At 38.7% G+C, this 24,785-nt stretch overlaps 6 protein-coding genes across 6 annotated transcripts; 3 read left to right on the top strand and 3 right to left on the bottom strand.

Annotated features, from left to right (window-relative positions):
• Window positions 1-3,237: 3,237 nt before the first annotated feature.
• CBG11233 lies at window positions 3,238-7,589 on the top strand (the record flags this gene model as incomplete). Its single annotated transcript, XM_002630449.2, has 6 exons — window positions 3,238-3,362; window positions 6,330-6,408; window positions 6,457-6,642; window positions 6,995-7,082; window positions 7,142-7,282; window positions 7,330-7,589. The coding sequence occupies 6 exons, from the start codon at window positions 3,238-3,240 to the stop codon at window positions 7,587-7,589; spliced, it is 879 nt and encodes a 292-aa protein (XP_002630495.2).
• Window positions 7,590-7,867: 278 nt separating this feature from the next.
• Window positions 7,868-9,494, bottom strand: Cbr-tsp-10 (the record flags this gene model as incomplete). Its single annotated transcript, XM_002630448.1, has 8 exons — window positions 7,868-7,939; window positions 8,547-8,630; window positions 8,673-8,783; window positions 8,833-8,902; window positions 8,948-9,081; window positions 9,131-9,265; window positions 9,312-9,395; window positions 9,441-9,494. 8 exons carry the CDS (start codon window positions 9,492-9,494, stop codon window positions 7,868-7,870), a joined length of 744 nt encoding a protein of 247 aa, XP_002630494.1.
• Window positions 9,495-10,466: 972 nt separating this feature from the next.
• On the bottom strand, window positions 10,467-11,274 carry CBG11231 (the record flags this gene model as incomplete). Its single annotated transcript, XM_002630447.1, has 4 exons — window positions 10,467-10,637; window positions 10,683-10,782; window positions 10,916-11,080; window positions 11,129-11,274. The coding sequence occupies 4 exons, from the start codon at window positions 11,272-11,274 to the stop codon at window positions 10,467-10,469; spliced, it is 582 nt and encodes a 193-aa protein (XP_002630493.1).
• Window positions 11,275-11,961: 687 nt separating this feature from the next.
• On the top strand, window positions 11,962-18,721 carry Cbr-dpy-10 (the record flags this gene model as incomplete). Its single annotated transcript, XM_002630444.2, has 12 exons — window positions 11,962-11,968; window positions 12,097-12,143; window positions 12,222-12,556; window positions 13,364-13,380; window positions 13,702-13,895; window positions 13,926-14,293; window positions 16,219-16,327; window positions 17,147-17,259; window positions 17,314-17,508; window positions 17,563-17,743; window positions 17,808-18,510; window positions 18,558-18,721. The coding sequence occupies 12 exons, from the start codon at window positions 11,962-11,964 to the stop codon at window positions 18,719-18,721; spliced, it is 2,433 nt and encodes an 810-aa protein (XP_002630490.2).
• Window positions 13,423-15,215, bottom strand: Cbr-dpy-2 (the record flags this gene model as incomplete). Its single annotated transcript, XM_002630445.1, is given in 6 exon segments — window positions 13,423-13,590; window positions 13,638-13,832; window positions 13,837-14,409; window positions 14,456-14,521; window positions 14,524-14,604; window positions 15,162-15,215. Coding segments are annotated over 6 exon segments (1,137 nt in total).
• A 443-nt stretch (window positions 18,722-19,164) lies between the features above and the next one.
• On the top strand, window positions 19,165-19,518 carry CBG11226 (the record flags this gene model as incomplete). The annotated part of the gene is made up of 1 exon (XM_002630443.2): window positions 19,165-19,518. The coding sequence occupies one exon, from the start codon at window positions 19,165-19,167 to the stop codon at window positions 19,516-19,518; it is 354 nt and encodes a 117-aa protein (XP_002630489.2).
• Between the last annotated feature and the right edge of the window lie 5,267 nt (window positions 19,519-24,785).

Below are 24,785 nucleotides of genomic sequence, written 5' to 3' on the forward strand. Positions count from 1 at the left end.
TTCGGCCGTTTTGGCACATTTTTAAAAGTCTGAAGCCCGTCTGTTAAGTTTCCGATCAATTTGAACATTTTATAGAGTGTAAAACAGACTTCACAACTTCGCATTCGCAGAATTTTTTGAAAATACAAAGCTTTTCAGCTATTAGCGATTTCTAAATGACACCTGTTTTTTCATGTTGTCAGTGCAAAAACGGGCAACAAATGGGTGTCTTTCAGAAATCGACGAAAAGCAGGAAAAACTAGGGATTTTCAGAAAATTCTGTGAATGCCAATTTTTCAATCTATATCTGTTTTACATCCTCCAAAATTTAAAAGTGATCTGAAAATCCCGAGCTCCAGAATCCTTAAAATTGTCAAAATGGCCGAAAACCAGCCGGAAAATACGTTTTTGTATATCTCATGACCGCTCCAACAAACCCTAATGTTTTGATCTCTCACATTTTCAATTTCCTATTATTCCTTCTCCAAACATGGTCCTTCTATTCTTGGTGCACTCTTGTGAGAAGCAAATTGAGCATGAGCACACCACCATCTTACTCCCACTCACATTTGGCCTCGCTCCATTTGTCTCAATTCCTGAAGCACCACACACTCCGTCAGATTTGACATTTCGCCTACGTTTCCTATTATTTCGATTATTCTCAAAATTCAGATCGGTTCAAAAAAGAAGGAATCTGTTCAGAGAACAAGAAAAAATAAATATGTTTTGTTTCAAAACTCTTGCCGTTTTTTGTCGGGCTTTCTTGTGTTCGAATTGTATTCCCCCTGGAATTCGTTCGGTGCGCCAATAATTGATTCGCCCCTGGGTGAGGAGCATCCATCCAAATGGTTCTTTTTCTTCCCCAGCTTTACTTCAACTCAGATTTATTTCCTTGCTTCTACTCTAGTTCTCATTTCCCCGACTATAAATCTTTCAATCTTCACCGTATATATTTTCAATTTACTTAAAAGTGAATGAGCGGTCATAAAAGGTCAGATGGAGTTAGGAGATAAAGTTTGGGTGGTATATCAAGGAACCCTCTTGGGATGATCATCAATGTAATTAGTTTTCTTTTTATTCTCCACGTCTTCTTCTTCTTCTTATTTCCATTTCTTTCCATTTCTTTTTGTTGCAATGTTCATCCAACACTCATTAGTGATTCCCGGGAGGTTCCGATTCTTCCATTCGGGAGGTCCATGAGAGGGTTCACTCAATGGTCACGCATTCAGGACAATTGAGCATGAGAGCAGCACAATTTAGTTCCTAGCGGTCACTCAGTTTCTAGTTATAAACTTTCATAGGAAGTTTATGAAAAGTGTCAGTTCGCTTTAACAGCTTTTTAAAGATATTTTGAAGAAGAATATATGTGTTGCATTCTATGCATACTTCCATTAGTTTTATATTTGATCTACCAAATTATTTGTGATTTACCCACCTAAGAAGAGCGCCCTTCTCTGGCACTCTTCTTCTTAGTTGTTTCATTGGTTAGAACTCCTCTTTCTTTGGGGCTGACAACCATTCTCGGCCTGTCCTAGTCTCTCCCAGCCTTCTCTACTTTTCCCCCTCTATTCTCGTACATCTTTAGTACCTGAATAAATCTGTATTCTACTACTATTCGTATTCCTTGAGCCGGCCAGAATGCCGGATCCTAAGGACGTAACAACTGCCCAAAGAAAGAGGAGTTCTAACCAATGAAACAACTAAGAAGAAGAGTGCCAGAGAAGGGCGCTCTTCTTAGGTGGGTAGATCACAAATAATTTGGTAGATCAAATATAAAACTAATGGAAGTATGCATAGAATGCAACAATATGCGTTATAGTCATTTCAGCGGTTAGGACTGTTCTTCTAAAGGTGGACTCCTAATCTTTTTCTGTAATTTCCAGCAACTCTTCCCGAAGTTATGTACACGCATGATATATACTTCGATAAAAATCTGAGAAATTCGAAACGATTCTAAAGATATACCCGTTTATATCCGTCCTGATAATTTTCCGCCACCCCGAAAAATTATCTTCGAAAAATAGAGGGACCCCTGTAGTAGGAGGGCCCCCATCAAAATTAATTGTTGAAAATTAAAATTTTTACAGTGTAAGGTAGTCCAGAAATTCCAGAAACTCACAAATATTTGTCCACAAACTCATTTTTGCTCAAAAACTTTTCACTTTTGATAAAATTATTAGGTTTATCATGAATTTTGAATGAGAAATCCCCCGAACTTTTAATAAAGCGTTTTGGAAAAAATGTCCGGAAAAATTGGCCCTCCTCGAATTGGAGGGCCCATGTAATAGAAGGACCCTTCGGAGGTATCTTGTAATAATAGAAGGGCCGGCCCTTCTATTACAGGTTTTACGCTATGCAAAAACTAAGTTTTCAGGTGATTTTAGGCATTTTTCAGGGGGTCTGGAGCTCGGTTGTCAGGTTTCCGATCACTTTGAAAACTTTGGAGGGTGTGTAACAGACCTAGATTGAAAGCTTTGCAGTTTAAATATTTTTGAAAATTCCTAGGTTTTCAGCTATTTGCCAAGTTCTGAATGACACCTGTTTTTCTTACGTTTTTAGTTCAAAAACAGATAAAAAGAGGTATCTTTCAGAAATTGTCAAATATATGAAATGTTAGAAAATTTCAAAAAATTCTGTGAATGCAAAGTTTTCAATCTGTTTCACACTCTCCAACGCTTTCAAAGTGACCGGAAACTTGACAGCCGAGCGGTAGACTCCTGAAAATGGTCAAAATGGTCAAGAATTCACTGGATTCAGGAGTTTCGCAAACTAATCTTTGTGGTTTTTTCACTACAGTGTATTCAGATTCCTTCTCAATTCTTCTTGCCCCTTTTGCCCTACTAATTCCTTCTGGAAACAAACAAATATGCTTCAAATTCTCTCTCCACTGCTTTCTCCACTACTCAATTTGTGAACTTTCTCATGTTTCCACTCTATTTCATCGGGAAGGAAATGTGCTTGCTCTTGGAAGAAACGGTGAAATTCGATCTTCTGGGGGAAAAAGAGTTTTGCTGAGATTTCGCCAAGAGATTACCCACTTTCTCTCTCTCTCTCTCTCTCGTTTTTTCCTTTTGCTTTTCGTTTCATTTGCACTCGTCAAGAAGGAAAATCTCATTAAAAATTAATGAGATTTTTTTAGAGTTTTTGACGATAACACGAAACTTCTAAATCCTGGCGGTTTTTGGTTTTTTTTTTTTGAGATTCATCAGACGATATTTCTCTTGCTCCCCATTTCAAAATTTTATTGTTTACAGAAAAATGGACGGTGAAACTGCACTTTTGGATGAGTACAACTCAAATTTGGCGTCTTCCAGTTCGGCATCAGATGTCGGAGAACGAACAAACATGGGAAGGAATCATCATATGACTACAGAATTCAATGAGTTAGTTTTATGAATTTTATTCGAAAATACCGTATTTTCTCTAATAGAAGCCCACTGAAGCCGTCAACGTCGAGCTCAAATATCTCGATTCCTGTAAAAGATATCAAAATATTGTCAAATGATAGTTTATCACTCCTGAAATCACAATATTTTATCAGTTGACAAGTTTTTGATATCTTTCACAGGAATCGAGATAATTGAGCTCCATGTTGACGGCTTCAGTAGGCATCTGTTAGAAAAAAAAAAGCGTGATACAAATTATTCAGGTGAGGCAAAACACCCGAAAAAATACTTTGAAAAGAGCAAAAAAAAACAGGGAAAATACTCGGAAAATGCCTCAGTCTGGCTGAAACTATAGGGAAATCTGTAGTAAACTGTAGGTAACATATTACCAAAATTTGTGGTCAAAATATCTACTTTGAAAGTTTGGCTAGAACTTCAGACAAACTTTCAAAGTGGCCCCCAATTTTGGCAATATGTTCCCTATATTTTTCTTCAGTTTTCCCTGAAGTTTCAACCAGATTAGGGCATTCTCCGAGTTTTCTGATATTTGTTGGTTTTTTGCATATATTTTGCATGCATAGGTTTGCCACTCAGATTCCAGTATTTCGATCAAAAACGAATAACAAAACTTGGAAAGTTCCAAATAAAAACGAGTGTTGAAGTGTTCCATGGACCACCCACTCTTTGATTGTGCTCTATTGTTGTTTTTTCGGGAATTCCTTCAAAAAATATAAGAATTTCATTACTTCCGGAAATTCCTCCTTAAAAGTTTTCATTTTGAACAACTCGACTTCATCTAGGACCTTCATTCCCCTCCATTTTCGTTCTTCTCCTCTTCAAGTGCACCGCCCCATTTCTTCATTCCATCGGAAGCATCGAATCATTTCCAGTTGGCTTCTTTTCTTCGTTTTTTTGTGTGTGCATGTGCTCCTTCGTTTTCATTTTTCTCCATTTGCCTTACTCTTAGGGTACACATGACGGACCCAAACGAAGAAAGTCCTATCAATATTTTTAAATTTATTTCTTTTTTGCCCTTCTTCTTCTTTAGAGGGGCGGAGCGAGGCTCATTTCGTATCCAAATATTTCATTTTCGGCATCTCTGAGAAGTTTTCCGAATTTCAATCAGATTGAAACGAAAAAAGAGAAGGAGAGAGTCTCCTGTGAATTACCAATAAATTTCGTTGTCCTCTCCTCTTCTCGCCCGAAAACCTATATTGTTATTTTGGAAGACCCCTCCAAAATATGTATGCATTCATAAGTTGTTTCCTCGTTTGGTCGCTGAATGAAGAGGTCCCTTTTGAAAATGAAGAAAACGAATGAAGTAGAGAAGAGGAAGCACTAAACACTTTACACTTTCCCGCTCTTTCTTCAGTTTTACTACATTTTTTACTGGTTTCAACTTTCCAACTTTTTTGAAGAAACATGTGGACACTTCACTTTGTTCCATTCATGAGCTTAGAAAGTGGTTTGAGCTCTGAAGTTTGGAAAACGGATAGTTTTAAAAATTTCACAGTCAATTTTTCATTCTCTGTTTTGAAAAGGAGTATTGCTTATTACTCTGTTTTAATTTAAATGGGTGGGCGGAGCTAAGTTCCGGTAGAAAAATCCTTAAAGGCGCATTTAAAGGTGCATGTATTTTTGTAACTATTTTCTGGCCTGTTACTGCCTATTTTTCGTTGAATTTCATCGATTTTTAACTTTTTTTCTCATAAAAATTCGGAAAGTCGCAAAAAAATGTCATTAGTAGTATATAAAAGGTTGACGCTGGGACAGATTTTTGCCCAAACATCGCCCAACCCCAAACATTGCAGTTTTCGATCATTTTTGAACATTTACAACTCCATTTTGTGTCTTAATTACCAGAAAATGAGTCATTTTCGAAAAATGTAGAACGCCACCGGTAACAATCACCTTTGAACCAATTTATCTCGGTTTCCGTAAAAGATTTCAAAAAGTAATCACATGATAAACATTTTTTCAAATGGCCACTTTTTGATATCTTTCACAGGAATAGAGATAAATTAGCTCAAAAAGGAAAGTTAGGGGTGGCGTTCTATTAGAGTGTTTACGGTACCTGCTCCTATAAATGCACCTTTAAGGATTTTTCTGCCGAGCCTAAGCTCGAATTTTCTGCATTGAAGTCAGACCAGAACAGCTTTAGTCTCCTAAAATTTGTAGAATTTGCAATAAAAAACAGGTGCCGAGTTTTCCCACAGATCTCGTCTTATTGATTCATCAATATTTTATGATTTTTGTAATCCGATATTTCTATTTTTATCATTATGACCACAAATTCCTAGTCATTTTACTCACTTGCCCATCCAGTTCATCTCCAAAAACACGGGTCTCTAGTCCTTTCTCTAATTATCTTTTTTTCCTGTTCTCCTACTATGTTCACATAATTAATGTCGATCCCCTGGATCTTCTAAATCCCTTTTCCAGCAAGAAAAGCAGATACAAAATTTGCTCTTTTCCTCATTAGACAACAAATGACTATTCTTGAAGACTTTAGAAGAAGTCGCCGGACGCTTCTTTTCATTTTAATTGGATTCCCCCGGAGAAACACCGTGAGCCAGAGTGAGAACAGAGGACGTTGATGCCAAAACAACAACAATTGTCTTCTTTTCTTCTCTGAAAGACGTTTCAGTTCTTTAGTACGACACTTGGTGACCGCTGTCTGAAAATTCAGAGAAACCATAAATACTCTAATTTAGGCCACTCTATACGATCTCAATTATCCCAATTTCCAAAAGAGATATCAAAAATCTGTTAACCTGAGAAATGTTGATGATATTATGATAAGCATTGTATCAGTTGACAAATTTTCCATATCTCTTACAGTAACCGAGATAATTGAGCTACAAGTACGGTAATTTGGATTATTTTCGAGAATCCAGTCGAAGAACAAATTTCCCTTTCTCCCTCTTCTCAAATTATAATGGTTCCTATAAATCTACTTTTCAGAGCCACCAACGGATTTCCATCCTGTTCGCGATATCCATACGAAATGCCCCATGGAAATGGTCATGTCACTGTTACCCAGGTATCGGCCAAACCCAATTCGATTTTTTAATGAATCCTAACTTTTCAGCCTGGATCCTCACAGCATCCGGATCGTTTAGAAACAGCTGTGGACATCAATGACGGTGATACTGATATTGAAGAGGAATTATCCCATTCGTGTAAACAAGTTATCGTCCCCTCAAAATCACAGGTTCTTTTCTACGTGTCAACGTCGACTCATCTGAAGTTGAATCACCAGGGATCCGAGTTGCAGGTATGGGTTGATAAAAACGGGTATATCTTTGGACATAGTATCCTGGAAGCACGAAAATTGGTAAAAATATAATTTCACTTTTGATTCAAAGCTACTAAAATTTTCAAATCGATCCCTCAAGTCTAGGTCATGTTATAATTGTTCAAAGATCAACGGCGAAATGTTTCCTGTGAAGCAACTTTGACAAGCGATAACTCATCTCACAGTTGATGAAATAATTTAAAAATTGGCCAGTTTACTGATAAGTAACTTGAATTTTTCACTCCAAATTTGAGCCCAGTACAATGCTTTACTCAAATTTTATGCTAGTACAAACCCTATAAGGAGTATCTGTCAAAATAAAGATTTACAGGTCACAGATCCATCCGACTTTCCACTTTTGGACATCTGGTCCGAGAATGTTTGCGATGAAGCCCCATTTTGGATCATCGAGTCATACGGTAACTTTTTTTATATTAACTTTTTATATAAATGAATTTCCAATTGTTTATTTCTTCAGGACGTCGAGTAGCAGTTGTGACAGATACAGCTCCTCGTTCTCTGCTCTCCTTCTTTCTTCCATTTTTACGACCAAGACGGGCGGTTCCAACTTTTTCAATTATTGACTGGAATGGAGAGGTTTTGGGATATTATTCGCTTGGTAAGAAAACTTTATTAGAAGCGAAAACATAGCTATTGTATTTTAAGGAAGTGACGGAATCGAAATTCAAGACACTCGACACGAACCAATCGCGAAGGCTTTCTGTGAACCGGATCCGTCTGGAGGATCCACGTGGCGAGTAGTCTGTGAAAAGAATTCTCAACGACAGCTGGCGATTTTGACTCCAGATGGACGACTCTCGTTTTCTTCTGAAATTGCTCTTCCTCTGAAACTTCTTGTCATATGCACATTGAGTCGAGCAGTGGTTAATCGAACATCTCCTTCTTGTTTTCCATTCTTTCGATAAGACATTTCGATATTCATTATTTTGTAATTTCCGAAACAGCGTTTCCATTAGGAATCTCAACTGTTTTTCTACTTTTCTCTCTTCTTCTGATTCTATGGAACCCCTTCTTCTACACTCGCCTTATCTGACTGATAATCGTAATTATCATCAAGAAACTTTTGTGTAAACTGTACTGTAACATAATTTACGAGAAGTCTTTTCATTTGTGCCAAATCTAATAAAAACTTCAAAACTTGCAAAAATGTACAAAATATACGAAAATATAAAAAAAATTGAGCCTATAATTTGTCGTCGAACTCAGGATGAGCCAGTGTGTAGGCACGGTATCCAGCCAGAAAACTGGCGATGATCTGAAACGAATTTTGTTGGTTTTAAAGAGAAAACAATTTTATGATCTTTTCATACCTTTTTCTTATCTAAATTTGTGATTTTATGAGGTGTCCGAAGAACAATAAACCGGTGGTTCTGATCTCGTGCTCTCAAGGTTAAAGGTGCATGATTATGATGTTTGGAAGTTAGGAAAAATATAAAGTTTTATAACTATCGGTTTTCGGAGTCACTCTGTTGACTGTTACAGTACTGGTTAATTAGATTCACAAAAGCATATTTTTCAGTTGATTTTCGGCCGTTTTGACCGTTTTCTGGAGTCTGGAGCTCGGTTGTCAAGTTTCCTATCACTTTGCAAATTTTTGAGGATGTAAAAAAACAGACATTGATTTAAAACTTCGTATTTACAGTATTTTTTGAAAATTCCTTTGAAATTCTAGGAATTTGTTTAAAAATTCTGCGAATGCAAAGTTTTTTTTTCAAAGCGATCGAAAACATGACAGCCGAGATCCAGATTCCTGAAAACGGCCGAAAATCAGCTGAAAAACATGTTTCTGTATATCGGTACTGTATATCCTCAAAGACTACAGTAATAATCTAGCATATTCCTATAACAGTCAGCCTACATACCTCCACAACCAACACTCCCATTGAAGCAGCTCCAAGATATTGGGCATCTGATGAAATACGATTCCTGATCACTTTCTCACAACCCTAAACTAACAACTATCACGTATTCTTCTCAATATCCCTCACATCATTGTAATGTCTTTGATAACAATGCAAAGCTTCCAAATCGCTTGATGATCCAGCACCACCCCAAGCAGTCGTCCAGTCGGCAGAACTCATCACTCCGCAACAACCAAACTGCAAATATCGTAAATTTTAAAACCGAAATATATTTTTTTTCAGTTACCGAATTTTGAGTGTTCGCCCAGAATTGAGTTTCAGCATCGCTTGGAAGGGTTCCGATTGGTGGGCGGGTTCTAGAAAAGTTTCATGAGGATCATTAGGCTCAGGGAGACTCATACAATTTAGACGTCTTATTCAACGATTCATATAAAATATCGTCAGATGCCAATTGATTGATCTGATCTGAATATGTGAAGGCTAGGAGACCATCCACCAGTTGGACAACAATCATAAGAGCAATCATAGCGCAGTACTGGAATACCCATTTAATAATCGAGAAGATATTTAAAAAAGCAACTCACAACTTTCAGGAGGAATGTATTATGTCGTACCACTGAGATAGTGGCAACGATGAAGGACAGGACAAGAACTCCAGCAGCAGCCACGAACAAGCCAAAAATCATATCTAGTCTTTTCAACTCAAGAAAGTCATTGTCCTGAAACAATTTCATTATTGTAAAAACCATTTTTGGATTACTGTACCTGCTGAGCGTAAGTGGAGAACGTTGCGAATCCACCTCCAAACCGGAAAACGAATCCAATAACTATCAGAGCGACACCAATAATCTAGAAGAATAAACACGTTTTAAAACTACAGTAACCCTGACTCACAGCAGTTGCCAGGGAAGCTCCCAGGAACGTTTTATCTTGATTATTGAGCTGCATTCTTTTGGTTTAACCTGGAAAATAAATGACCTAGAAAAAAGTTTGAAAATTAATTACAGAATGAATGAAATGACAAGAAGCTGCACAATAGAAGAGTGATAAGTGATGATACGTAAAACACGTCGAATTGAGGTAATTAAATCTCGACATTAAACATATTTTAATTGCCAAACGGTCTATGATAGTAGCCGGAGAGAGAAGAATGTCAACATGCACTCCGGTCAACGATTGGAAGTCACGTTGTTGCTTTACCGAGCAAAGAGGAAACCGGAAAAAATTTCGAATATTTTTTCCTGGGTGGGGAGTTCCCAAAATGCATAATTTTTTGTATTACTGTGTTGATGAAAGTGGTGGAGTTATTCAAAACGACAGTTTTTGAGTTACATGGTGGCGGACAATTGATAAAAGCGGGTATATCTTTAGACATAAGTACCTTGGAAGTTCGATAATTAGTAGAAACATAATTTTACGTTTGATTCAAAGCTACTGAAATTTTCAAAGGGATTCTTCAAATGTAGATGGTGTTATGACTGTCCAAGGACGAAATGTTTCTTGCACGCCGTTGTGATTTTCATGAGATGAAGCAACTTTGCCAAGCGATAACTCAACTCCAAGTCGATCTAATAACTTGAAACTTGGCCACTCTACTGATGAATCATTTAAAACTTACAATTAGCAGTTCAAATTTGAGCTCACAATCAGTACAACGATTCATCAAAGTTTTATGCTAGTACAAGCTTTAGATCGGGTAACCTTGCAAAGTGTCAGCTGGGATTAATTAGTTCTTTTGAACCGATGACATTTAGCAAATTGGAGAAAAAACTGTTTTAAAAGTTTCTTATGATAACTAACAATAATTTTGATATCATTTTGGAAGTTGACAAAACCTCATAATTTCGAAAAGTTTATTATATTAGCTATTAAAAAATATATACCCGAAAAAATTATCAAAAGCTTGTACATTCTATTTTTTCAATTATCTTTTTTCTCTTTTTCAGCTTCTTTTGAAACTTCTACAACTTCTGAAACTCCCTTCTTCGGTAGTTTTTCATCGAATCGAACTGTTAGAATAAAAGAAATTGTGAAGAACAAAAAGTAGCAGTAAAATCCTTCGTGGAGACTTGAGAAGAATCGTTGTTGCAACTGGAAACATAGATTTGAAGGAAAAAGGAACATTGGAAAAGTTACCTGGACAGGTCTCAAAAATCCGCAAATTAAACCAACAATACTGGATATTTTGAAAAGTTGCCATGTAGTTTTTCCAGGTCTTGATGTGAATCCTTGTGCTCTGAAGTTAAAAAAAATACTATGGTGTCGCCAGTCGAAAGTTAATTAGCTTCCGACCAAAATCTGACCATGGCCTGATACACAGCCGTTTTCAAGCAAAATCCGTCCAAAAAATTTGAAACTCAAAAACTTACAATAATAGCATAACAACGGCTAGAACAATCAAAACTGCTTGAACAGTTCTCTCAAAGTTGTCCATATTATCCAGTTGATGTCTGACGAGAGCACCAGCAGGTTTATCTGTCATATCCAGGTCAATCGGAAGGTTCAGAGTCCATACATAACCGTGCATCCAGATGCTGAAACTCGGAATCCTATTAAATTTTACCGCAAACAAACAAACAAACCTTGAAAACATAAAATCAAACAAATGTGAGGCAGTAAAAACCGCTAGAATGAATCGGAAAATCAACGATAGCAAATGCCGAACTTTAATTTCAAACGGGGACAGAATGCTCTCATCTTCTGGTTCCAGAATACGTGGAAACGCCATTCCGTAGGAGAGAACACGAATTTCTGTGAGACTTCAGATTTCGATCCAAGTTCGGACGGTATTCAAAAAGAGAAACAACAGAAAGAGGGAGAAATAGTGCGATAAGTGGGGAGACGCAGACAGAGAACTTGCGGCCTTGACATGAAAATGAGAATTAGATATCTTCGAAGAAAGAAACTGTCGAGAAGAAGAAGAAGAAGAAAAAGAAAAGAGGAGAAGTGCGAAAATAGAAGGTGCAGAATTTATAGTATTCATAAAACTGGAGGTGTTTTCTGGAGGTATTCTTGGAAAAAAGCTGTGTAATGAAGGAAAAAAGTTACGACTGAATTTTTGAACCTAAAATGATATGACTCTAATATTAACCGTTAGTTTGAATAATTCCGAAAAAAAAACTCTATGAGACAGGCATCCCTTATTGAATGCCATCCTCTATGGTGGCACTGATGATTTGAAGTTAATAACACAAGAAGCATTTTCTGGTTTTTGTGTTTTTTTTAATCTGGAAAGATTGAAACTGTAAGGTTTTGTTGATGAAAGAGTGAAAAATGGAGGAGTTTTCTGATGAGTTTCGGTAAGGAATTACCGCCGAACAACGAAGGGTCAGCCTCTAATACCGTACCACCACAGAACTCCTCCGAACAGTAGGGTGCCATGGATATCTAGTAGAGTTTTACGGTAAGTTGAACTATGAAGTGTTAAGTAAAAATCATGGAAATTCGGTTTACATCCATCATACCAGACAAAGCGGAAACAATTTAAACGAGCTTCGAAGCAGCTCCTAGATCATAGCTGAACTCGTCCGTGGTTTTTGCGAACTTTTAGCCTATTTTTCCAGAACCACCACCAGGTTTTCTAGGACTTGCTGGAAAGCCATAAAAGCCAGGAATTACTCCAAACCAGACCTGTCCAGTCAGCCAAGTCGTGAACCACGGGGAATCAAGAGATAGCCTGGTTTCCCAGGAGTCGTCGAATCACCAGGTCCACCAGGACTCAAAGGAATCGGCGGAGAGGATGGTGCACCAAGAGAGATTGGATCAGTTGGACCACCAGGATATAGAGGAGGACCAAGACTCCAGAAGATAATGGACCAATTCCGGAAGGAGATCTTAAGGAGGGACCAAAAGGAGACGGAGGACCACCAGGACCAATTGGAGCACCAGGAAAAAGAGGAAAAAACGGATTGGCAGTATCACAAGGGGAACGTTGGGAGGGAGTGTCTGGAGAATCTGGAGAACCAGGATATCCAGGACCAGAAGGATCCATGGGAGGACAAGGACCTCCAGTTATGTGAAGTTCACATGTGAAATAGGGGTCTGTAAAAATAGGCAAAAAATTCGGGGGTACAAGGGGGTACAACTGATTTAGGGGTACAAAATCCATGATTCGGGGGTACAAAATTTTTTAGCAAGTTGTATTTTTTGCACTAAATGGTTCGCAGCTTCGTTTAGATAAAAAGTTTCTACTCAACGGTAAAAGAATATAATAAAACTTACCCAGGCATTTTCTACCCCCCGAATCACTCATTTTGTACCCTTAAATCAGTTGTAGCCCCTTGTACCCCCAAATCGTTGTACCCCCCCCCCTCGATTTTTTGGCCGTAAAAATAATTATGGCTTCTGGGGACCTGAACTGGATATCTAGACGGAACCGAAGTTTTGTTTATTTAATTCTATTGTAATTTAAAACTTTGTCGCCCCATAAAATTCGAAGAACCCTTTCTATAGACTAGACCCCTCGAATTTCCTAATCTTTTCTGTTTTCATCATTATCAAATTTCTTGATTATCCTCATTTCGTTTTCATTTTCTGATAAGAAGGTCATGACCGATATCTCCGAGACAGTTACCGTCGGTCTTCCTTGTGATTCTGTGATTGATGAGTTTGCATTTTTGACGACCTCCTCCGTTAATTTGTTTGTACTTTTATATCATTGAATTCCTGTTCTTTTTTGAGACGGAACAATTCATTTATTAATAATTACACTTATTAGGTCGGTGTCGAAATGTCAACAAAAGATAGGACATTCTGGAATGTTTTGGTGGGAAAAAAGGAAACAAAAAGCAGAAAAAATAGAGAGGAGAAACCCTTAGCAAATGCCGAAATCGGGGTAGATCATAATGAGGTACGGTACAGTCAAAAATGTAAGAAACTATTGTGTGAATTTACGCAAATGGTAGTAGCCTCCGTTATTCTTATGGCCACTGAACGAGTTCTCTGTTCCGTATCCGTCGTTTTGGCTTTGAGAAATTGCGGATGGAGCGGCTGCGTCTTGACCTCCTTGTGGTCCATATGAGCCACCAGTAGCTCCAGGAGCAACCTAAATGATGCATTTGTTTCTCCAAAAATGGAATTCTATAAACTTACATTATCACGTGGAGCTGGAATTCTTCCCTTCTCATCATTCATCACAACTTCAGTATCTTGACAGACACAAGTACCAGGGGTACCAGAAGGTCCTTGTTCTCCAGATGGTCCGATAGGTCCGGGCATTCCTCCTGGTCCTGGTGCTCCTGGCGGTCCTGGCCATCCTTTCTCTCCAGGTGTTCCAGCATATCCATCCTCTCCCTGGCATACCAGCCGATCGTGGTGGTCCCCATGGTCCTGGTGGTCCACCGTCTCCTGGTGGTCCTGGGATAACATGTGCTTCTGGAGTTCTTCCTTTGTCTCCAATTGGTCCAGACTCTCCTGGTGATCCGATTGGCCCTGGAAGTCCTGGCTCTCCTGGCTTTCCTGGCATTCCATCTGATCCCGGTCTTCCTCCGATTCCTGGCTCTCCAGAATCTCCTGGGAATCCTGGATGTCCTGGTACTCCTCGTGGTCCTTGTGGACATGGAAGGCATGGTGGTGGTTCGAAAACACGTTCTGGAATGCATGAGGCGTTTGGTGTGGTTCCTGGTCGACCTGGTGCTCCGTCTGGTCCTGGGGCTCCTGGAAGAGCTGGAAGTCCTGGGTCTCCGGATGGTCCACGTTCTCCAGGAATGCAACAAGCTGGACATTCTTGGAATTGAGGTGTGTCAGCAGCCAACATGGATGGATTATAATGTCCGTAACCAACAGCTCTTTTGGTTACATTTCTTCCTTTCAAAAGTCCTTCTCTCACTGACATCATTTCCGTTTCCAAATCGTCAGCGGAAGTCTGCATAATCAAGATTATTCTGAAGAGTCCGAAACCATTAAATTACCTGGCAAAACTCAAAATCTCGCCTCGAGAATCGTGAGATATTGTCGACATGATTATACATTGAAGGACAAAAACGACAAGAATCAGAAGGGAAACGATTGAAACGACTCCGGAGAAAGCGATTATACATTGGTAACCTGTCTCTCGGCTCTGTAATACTTATTTGAATGAGTGTAAAGGAAGTTGGAGAGGAATTTTGGAATATTTGAAATTTTCTCAATATTTCGGAGAAGGGTGTGTCGGAATACAAGATTCAAGTAATTTTCTTCCAGAGTTGTCTGAAAAGATCCGATTTTTCAATATAAGTATCAATTCTGAATTCCTTTCAATGTATCAAAAATCAATGTATCAAAAATCAAATCGTGGGTAAGTTGCCGAGGGACTAAGCTCAGCGACCCAGATCCCTCTAGGCTTTTTGGTGGCACATAGTTCGGATGGTACAGCGATTCGGGACTACAAGGGGGGGGGGGTCAAAAGTGATTTAAGGGTACAAAATCTTAATTTCGAGGGCCGGAATCCAACTATTTTAATGAAATGCGTACCCGCGAATTGAGTATTTTGTATCCCTAAAAATATCTTTGTCCCCCAATGACCTAAAACTTTTGTACCCTCCAAATTATTTGCCCTTTTTGGCTTTTTATAGGACGCTTTTAAAAAAACAGAAAGTATATTTCGGGTAATTTTTGAACAAAAGCTACAGTACTCACCTCATCAAGTTCTTCTATATGCGGGTCCACATACCCACTTGTTTGCGATTTCATCGCTGAAACTCTACAAAATATTCAAGACTGATTTGAAAGTGATAAAGCGAATGAAAGGCCAGGGATATAAAAAAACGAAGTGAAACTTGAAAAGAAAGGAAAACAGGAGTTGTTATGGTGTAGGTCTTTCTTGGAAACGACAGATGAGTATCATCATCAGAAGGAAAAGAGAGAGAGGGGGGGGGGGGGGGGGTCAAACCTCTTTTCGCTCTCTTCCTACTCTCTTTCTATAATTGACGACGAATTTTCTCTTTCTATGTCGAATGTATCCGATCCAGAAGGATGGTGCGACGACTACTACAATTGGACGCCCAGGACGCACGGAGATAACGGTCTCCTGGAAAGGAAGAAATGGGGTCACGTAGTGATTACACTCAGCATCTATTATCATTTTTCGGGAGAAAAAAAGGGAGATGACACAGTGAGAAGCCAAAAAAGAGAAATGAAAATGGGTGGAGAGTGATTGTCACTTTTCTTGGAGAGTTTCACTTTCGGGTCGGGAATTTTTTGGCTAGGACGGTGGAAAGTTTCAATACCTCAAAGAACCAGAAATCGGATACATCCTGTGAATTTCAATCAAAACGATTGTAGAGTGAACACATCTGAAACTTTGAATTCGATTAGATCTCCTAGGCTCAGAGGATTACTCTAAAGAACCATTACATCTTTATATAAACCTACTACCATAAGACCTCTAATAGAAGGGCCCCACACTGGCAAGTTTGAGCCTGATTATCTCAATTCCTATGCAAGATTTCAAAAAAAGTGCAAACTGATAAAAATCTTCTGACATTATAACAAACAATTTATCAGTTGACAGCTTTTTCATTTCTCAGCCAGCAACCGAGAAAAATTGGCTCAAAGTTAGATGTTAGGGGCCCTTCTATTACAGGGTTTACGGCACTTCATCACTGCTAACTGTCGTTTGCTAGCACCTAATACGTACCGGAAGTATAATTACAGTACACGCATTCTCGACTAATTTCCCATTCTCTTCTCCTAGGTTGTTATTGTTATTGACAACCACCTCTTCCGAAGCGGGGGGTTTCCGAGATAATGAAACTCCGATTGATGTTATCAAGGTCACCTGTCCTCTCCGTTCATTTCTATATGTATCTTTTCTCTTCGCCATTCACAGATTCGTATTTGCATATCATTCACACTTCCTTCGTTTTCAAATTTAACGAATCTATCCTCTTCTTATATTTATCAACCGTTTTCAGAAGTTCTCCCCGTCTGTTCAGGATAAGCCGGATGAATCCGGTAAGTGGTGTTATTAAATCTGATCCAGATCTTTCAAAAAATGTTTCCATTGTGTCGAAAAAATCTCGAGTATTCTTGGAACGTATAGTTGACCTAGATCCTGAAAGCAACACAAAATTTTTTGAGAAATTGAGAAAAAAGGGAAAACAAAGAAAGAAAGTTTTTTGACCTATAAATCTTCTTCGTTTTGCACTACCTGCCGCGCCTCCCTGTGATAAGTTCTTTAGCTGACCCCAATGGAAAAGGGACAACTGATAAAATGATAACGTAACCCAATTTTTTATCTTTCGCTCAGTATGATGTTGCGCGGTGGGCGCCACCACTGCCCCCCTTCTCTCCCGTGCTTTTCACTTTTCGATCCACCCGAAAAGAAGATACCGTACCTCTCTCTCTCTCCTTCTTCTTTTCCTGGTGAAGAGTCTGCGTCTCCAGAACGGTTTCTTATCGGTATCGGAGAGGAAGAATAAGAGGATGTACGTGTGTGTGAATGTGATCCAATCATTTCCGTACGATCTGTTTTGCCCCCCGGACTTTTCATCGACCCCTTTTTGCTACTACGTTTTCTCCGGATAAGGATAGAAAAAAAGAGAAATTCAGTCCGTTGTATAGATGAAACTATTTTTACTGCCATATCTTTTTTTTTATTTCATTTACTGATTAACTTTCAGGTAATAGAGGTTGTCGAAGAGACTGTCACCTCGACTCCAGAAGAGAAGAAAAAAGCAAAGAAGTCTGTGAAGGAAGTAAAGAGGAGAAAGACCAAGAAAGACGAGAACCAAAAGTGAGCAATTTTTATATCATGCATTTTTAAAATAAAATAAAAACAACCTTCTAGCGACATTCCTGATACCCGTCCGAAATTCCTTTGCATTCCTTTGGGCCGCCCAAGTTTATTGAGAAAGGGCCGAAAGGCTTCTTACACTTTTTCCACCGAAGACTTAAGAACTCAAGAACCAGAAGCTGCTAAAAAGAGCAGCATTTTCACCTATCTCTTTGATAGCAACGCACTCAGCAAAAATGAAAAACAACGGCAGAGACGAGTGAGTTCCTAAGAAAATTGATTATTTTAAAAATCGATTTTCAGCTATCGAACATTCTCGCTGACAACGAACTATTCGCGTCAGATGATGTACCGGTGTGTCACAGGTCTTCAAATCGGATTTAGTTTGTTCTCATTCGTTATCGTTTGTGTAGCCCTTCCTATTATGTACAATCATGTCCAGAACACAATTACTTATGTTGACAGAGAAATGGCTTATTGCGAAGTGAGTTTTTACTTTTCTCTATTTTATAAAAAGTTTTTACTTTTCTCTATTTTTTTTATTTCAGAGATCTAACGATGAAGCAGCTCTAGAACTTCAATTCGGCAAAATGAAACTATCCGGAAATCGTACGGCTCGTGGTGCTTATGGAAGCGGAGCTTCCCATGGATTCAGACCAACTGCTTATGGAGACGAAATCACTGGATCACCACTGGAAACCGAGTGCCCAGGATGTTGCATTCCGGGACCACCAGGACCACGTGGACCATCAGGAACTCCAGGAAAACCAGGTCTCCCTGGACTTGCTGGAAAGCCAGGAATGCCAGGAACCACTCCAAACCAGACCTGTCCACTCAACCAAGTTCGTGAACCACCACCATGCCGTCCATGTCCAAAGGGGCCACCAGGAATCAAGGGATGGCCAGGATTCCCAGGAGACGTCGGACCACCAGGGCCACCGGGACTCAAGGGAATCGACGGAGAAGATGGTGCGCCAGGAGAGACGGGACCAGTTGGACCACCAGGATACAGAGGAGGACCAGGAGCTCCAGGAGATAAGGGACCAACTCCGGAAGGAGATCTTAAGGAGGGACCACCAGGAGACGAAGGACCACCAGGACCAATTGGAGCACCAGGAATGCCAGGATTGCCAGGAAGAAATGGATTGACTGGATCACAAGGAGAACGTGGATGGCCAGGAGTGTCTGGAGAATCTGGAGAGCCAGGATATCCAGGACCAGAAGGGCCAATGGGAGGACAAGGACCACCAGGTACGTGAAGTGAAATAGACCGTCTGTAGAAATGATTATTGTTTCAGGAGAGCCAGGAGTTTGCGTCTGCCAGAACGTTGACAGTATCCTTCTTATCAATCCAGGACCACAACCACGTATTCGTGCCGACGACTACAACAATGACGAGGGTTACGGTGGAAGTCGTGGAGGAGGAGATCATGCCGGATACCAGGGTTACGGTAGAAAGTAAACTAAATCCCTAGCATGAATCCCTTATTCTCTCATTTAATAACACAAGACCTCTGTGACTTCTCAAAAATCCCAAAAATGCGTGTACAGTTTCTCTTTTGTTTCCCAAATACAGACATTCCTTTGCCCTCACTTCTACAATTTTGTTTTTTTCGCTTCTCTTTGACCATTTGATTCTCCTGCTGCCTCACAGTTATTCCGACATTGTATTGTTAAATAATAATAATAATTTTAATAAGAATCTTAATAAGATTGATAATAAATTGATTTTTAAAAATAGTTGTCACAATTTAGGAATTGAAAGTTCGCTTGATCTGATCAGGAACTCTAGGAAAGGTTTTTACTATTTGCTAGGATTCAAGAATTCCATGAGCAAGCACTGTGTCCATCCAAAAAAAATCCGAGATCTAACGATGAAGCAGCTCCAGAACTTCAATTCGGCAAATGAAACTATCAGGAAATCGTAGTGCTCCTGGTTCTTATAGAAGTGGAGCATATCGTGGATTCAGACCAACTTCTTATGAAGACGAAATTACTGCATCCCGATTGGAAACTGGGTGCCCGGGATGTTGCATTGGACCACCAGGAAAGCCAGGTCTCCCAGTACTTGCTGGAAAGCCTGGAATGCCAGGAACCACTCCAAACCAGACCTGTCCACTCAACCAGGTCTGTTATCCACCACCATGTCTAAAGGGATCACCAAGAACCAAGAGATGGCCAGGATTTAAAGGAGACGTCGACCAGAACCACGTGGACCATCAGGAAATCTTGAAACTCAGATCGTCAATTACTTGCTAGAATTCTAAAGATTGGGAGTCAGTCCAAACAAGGCCTGTCTTCTCAGACAGTTCTTAAACCTGCATTGTTCCCAATACTAGGTCCATATCCAAATGAAACATAAATTATATCATGAAACTTCAAAAAGAAAGTCAATCCGCACATTCATTTTACCAATTCTAGCACGACATTCCCAATTAATTTGTCACTTTATTTCTATTTGAATTTTCCCCAAGATAACCTGTCGGATCCAAATATTCCAAACTATTACACCCATTTTTAATTCAATATTCCATGAATCTTCAGTGATAAGCTGACCATTTCCTCTCTTCTGATTTACATCGTCCAGGCGGATCATATATCAATTGAACGAGCACGGAGCGTTGAGAAATCGGACACTTTTTGCTCAGACTTTTACACAGACAAGACACGACACCACAATACTATACATTCGCTCTTCCCTTTCGCCCTTTTTCCGTTTCAACCACCCGCCAAAGAAACTGATCGTCATCATCAGAAGAGCATTTCAGAAGAGCATTGTACACTCTTTTCTCACTATAAGGCAAATCTTCTTGTGCTCTCTATCCCGTCCGCTTCCCGCCAAAATTGAATTTCGAAGAATCGGGCGAAAGAAGGAAAGGATAAGAGAAGACTTGCTTCACTTGCCACTTTGTATATTCTTTCACTTTTTCTTCTAATCAATTCAGGTCGGATTGAGAATGAAGAGAGGAGGTGCAAGGAGCATCAGGGTTACTGTAGAAATTGAAAAAATCTGTAGAAAAAATTGTATTAAAATGTTCTATACCAAACTGTGACGAAAAATACACCAATAGCGTTTTTGTAAATCTTGAAAACTTTTGGAATGTCCAGAGGCGATCTGTCAAGAAGTTTTGAGTTTTATGGACAATATTTTTGTATGAACCTCGTGCGATATTAAAACCTTATAATGCTCTGAAAAGACTAAATTAGGAGCGAATAGCTCCAAACTGACATTTCTTGCAATTTTCATATTTATATATAACGTCTCTTTCTCTAACTTTTTTTCCTTCTGTCATCTTCACACACACATACACACACTCCTTTTTTCTTTCTTCTTTTTGTGCCGTAGAGCTCACGGAGCCAGAAGAAGGAAAAAAGAAGAAAAGAGAGAATAAAGTGAGTAGGTCCGAGTGTATGTGCTCTCTCGGAGCCAGACACAACGATGCTCCCTTCACTACATTTTTTCCCAACCCCCACCCCCACCAAAAACACCACCAATAATCTTTTCCATGGTCTTCCCTCCCTTCTCTTCCTTTTCTGTGTTTTTCTGGTGACTTTTTGTTGTCGAATTGAAGCAATGACTATTTTTGGTTTTAGGTGTTCCTAGTTTTTTGGTTTTTTTTCTTTCAATATGAATCCATGGTTCACTGTTCAGAAAATCTGTCACAAACACAATTACAGAAGATTTTGGTAATTCCGTTAAGACTTTTGAAGTTAATCGACACTGATTTTCGGAATATGTTTAAGCATATATTTTATTGTTAAAAAGCTTTTTTTTTCGAAAGTTCCTTCAAATTTTTCAAACTATTCTGAAAATTCAACTCCAAAACTACAGTTAGAACTTCTACTATCATTGTTTTCAAAACGGCGCGCATCTGGCGTTTCAAACAACTGAATGGTGCTCCTTTGGCGCGATTTAACATTTTTCTTTTATTGGTTTGTCGCTTCGCTCCTCACTCTTTCAATGTAAATTTGAAATCACTAGGTGCATTTAATTATTTTTCTTATTTCTATGAAATTGACGCCATCACGATTTTTCGAGTTTTCCATACCATAAAACCTGTATTAGAAGAGCCGATCTTTTTATTACAGACGCCCTTCAATTAGAGGGGGACCTTCTATTTTTCCGGCCTTTTTTTAAATGAAATGTCTCTTCGTAAAATTAGGTGAAAAAAATTTGGCAACGGTACAAAGTTGGTAAAAATTGAAATTTCGTCGTAACTTCATGGAGGTCGAAAATTTCAACTCAACGGTATGAAAACTAAAATTTACCAAAGCATTCCGGAAATTCAAAAAAAATACATTTTTTTAATCCTTTCTGTTTTCCCTCTTGGAAGGCCCTTCTATTAGAGGGACCGTTCTGATACATGTTTGATACCATTTTTTTTGTCTGATTTCATATGGAGATATATATTGTCTTTTGTATTCTTTTCATATAAAACGTTGGACTTTTTTTTGTAAGATAGTGATACTCGAAAATTTTTGGCTCCACGACACTTCAAAACCGGACATTTCGAAGTCAGTCATTTCGAAACCGTGGTAATACAGGCTAATGGATAAATTTTAGACTACAAAAACAACTTCAGGGTTTCAAATATACTTTTCTGATAAAACACTATCCGAAACTCAAAAAAATCCAATAGTTAAATTTTTCGAAAAAAAATCATTTTTGAATTTTTCGAGTTTCAGAATATTAGCTATGGTAAAACTCTAGAAAATGTTCGAAATATCATTTCACACCTTCTTTGAAAGTCCAATTGCATCTTCTCCGCCTCTTCTTACTTTATCCGATTTTCCCACAACTTTTTCTTCCTGCAAAACCTGTCACTTACAAAAGTACAAGACTCAAAATGTTGACCTGCGGCTCGTACTCTGAAACTCTTTGACCCAACTCGTTCTACTATTACACACCCAACTGCAAGACCCATTCCCTCGTTGCTCCTCTCATTTCGAAAACCCCAGAAACCTTCGAAAATGTTGCCATCTACTTCTCCTTTTTGTCTTTTTGAACCGTCTGTCAATCATTTCTTATCTCTCGTGTCTCCATATTTCATATAATCTTTTCTTAATCTATGGGTATTTCCTTTTCGCTTCTTCCTTTTTACATTTTCTCTTCTTCCCAAAAACAATCTCTTCCGAAAACTCTTAAAGTCCTGAACTTCCTCTTTTGACAACTTTCGAAAGAAACTAGATATTTAAAGATTCAATGAGGCGGAGAATTAAAGAATGTGGGAAAATTTTCTGCAATGAAATAAGAGCAAGAGAATTCTCTCTTTTTCTTCTGAGAGAGAGAGAGAGAGAGAGAGAGAGAGAGAGAATTTTTTGACGGATGACATTTGGCGCCCCAGTTCTATTCCACTCCTCCTCTATCTTTTCTCATCTCATACTCCGGTCTTCTCGGCTCCCGGAGCTCGCCAATTAATCACTGGAGCACCCGAGTATTAAGACAGTACATGAGACGAAGAAACGCAGAGACGTCGGGTGTGTTGATGAAACTCTTTTATTGTTCTTCTCTCTCCTTTCGCTCTTCTGTGAATGTGTGGTGAAGGCCGTCAAGATTTTTTTTAGTTTTATAGTTTTGTGTGTGCAAGTTCTGAGTATTCATATTTTTCGGGGTCACTTCTTGGAAGCATTCAATCGTGAGAATTAGGACTTTGAAAGTCAAAGAAGGATTCAAAATACAGGACTTATTAAATACCGTAAAACCTGTAATATAAGAGCCCTCACATTGTCAAGTTTGAGCTAATTTATCCCAATTCCTATGAAAGAAATCAAAAATGTGTCAACTGACAAAACACTTGGACAACTTTTTTATGTCTTTGACAGGGACCGGTAAAAATTTTAGCAAAGTTCAAAGTTAGGGAGCCCTTTTATTACAGGTTTTACGGTAATTGTATTGATGGGTTATCTTATATTCTTGTTCTCAAAATCCAGTCAAGCCAAACGGAAATTTCATAATTGTTCCAAAAAAATAGATTTTTTTAAAAATTACAAAAGAGTATGTTTCAGATTCACAGATTTCAACTACCGTATTTTCAGTAATTACATGAAACTGTAACTTTTAGAATTTCGGTTGAATGGAAAGCTCAAAGATGACAACTCTCAAAATAATTTCGAAAAAGTATTTTTTAACTGTTTTCCAAATATCTCTTTACCCAGAAGGAATATTGTAAAACAACTGTAAAACCTGTAATAGAAGAGCCCTCCACCTTGTCACGTTTAACCTCAATTACCGTAAACATTCTAATAGAACGCTACCCGGGCTGTTTGACTTTGAGCCTATATATCTCACTTCTTTTGAATGATATCAAAAAGTTGTCAAAAAATATACTTCTTTGGATTTACTGTCTTCACCATCCATTCCACTGCTTCTCGGGATAAAGATCCTTGAACTGATCCTTTTGATAGTCTTAGCGTGTGGTTCAGAAAACCGGAAGAAAGACTTGATTCTACAATAAAACCACTTAACGTAATTCCTAGCACAACCAACCCGCCAACTGTGAGCTAATTAATCCCGATTCCTGTGAAAGACACCCGGAAATGTGTCAACTGAGAAAATGTTTGAAATAACATCACCAACATTTTGTCAATTCACCACTTTTTGATATCTTTCACAGAAAATGAGATAAATGGGCTCAAATTTGACAATTCGGGTGACGTTCTATCAGAGTGTTTACAGTATCTCAGTTCGTTTTGAAGATACCAAAAATTGATCAACTGACACAATACTTTTGATATAATAATAACACAGGTGATTCGCGAACAATCCGTTACGGACGCTCCGCGTTCGCGCGCGGTTGAAATAGGAACCGTATATTCCGAATCATGACCAAACGGATCCGTTTGCGAACTCAATAAAACATTTGATTCGCAATCGGATCGGATACGGAGCTCGCGAACGGACAGGATACGGATCAATCCGAATAATGTACTGCTATTTACTGAAAACGGTTAGCGTGCGGTCCGTATGCGGTTCCTATTTCAACGCGTCCGTAACGGACCCGTTCGCATTTTACCTGGGAACTTTTTTATCAGTTTAAAATTTTTTCATAGCATTGACAAGAACCGAGATAAATTGGCGCAACTTTAAAAGTTAGGGGCCCTTCAATTACAGGTTTCACGGAATATTCTTCTGATGTTTAAATCCCCGTTGACATGTCTCTTTAGGTTAATTCGTAATTTTAATTTAACTTTAAAAATTTAAAATTTAAGTTAAATATTTTTCTAATTTTCAGTTCCCCATAAACTTAGGAATTGTACTCTTTCAAGAGTTGTACTTTTCCCTCCAATCTCAATGCCCTACAACTCTTCTCATCATTTCTCACCAAAAAAAAACATAGATGTACATGTTCTTGTATCAAACTCTTCAAATCTAATCCGTTCTTCTCATCATTTTCCAACAATTCAATGTCCCAACTCTCTCTTTTTCTCCACAAAAATGACAATTTGGATGCGATTTCCCATGGGATTCTTCCAATTCACTCTTCCCTTACTATTCCAAATCCGGGGGCAACTTGAATCTTCTAGAA

The sequence above is a fragment of the Caenorhabditis briggsae genome (genome assembly GCF_000004555.2).
Source record: "Caenorhabditis briggsae complete genome, chrII, whole genome shotgun sequence".
In the NCBI taxonomy this organism is placed as follows: domain Eukaryota; kingdom Metazoa; phylum Nematoda; class Chromadorea; order Rhabditida; family Rhabditidae; genus Caenorhabditis; species Caenorhabditis briggsae.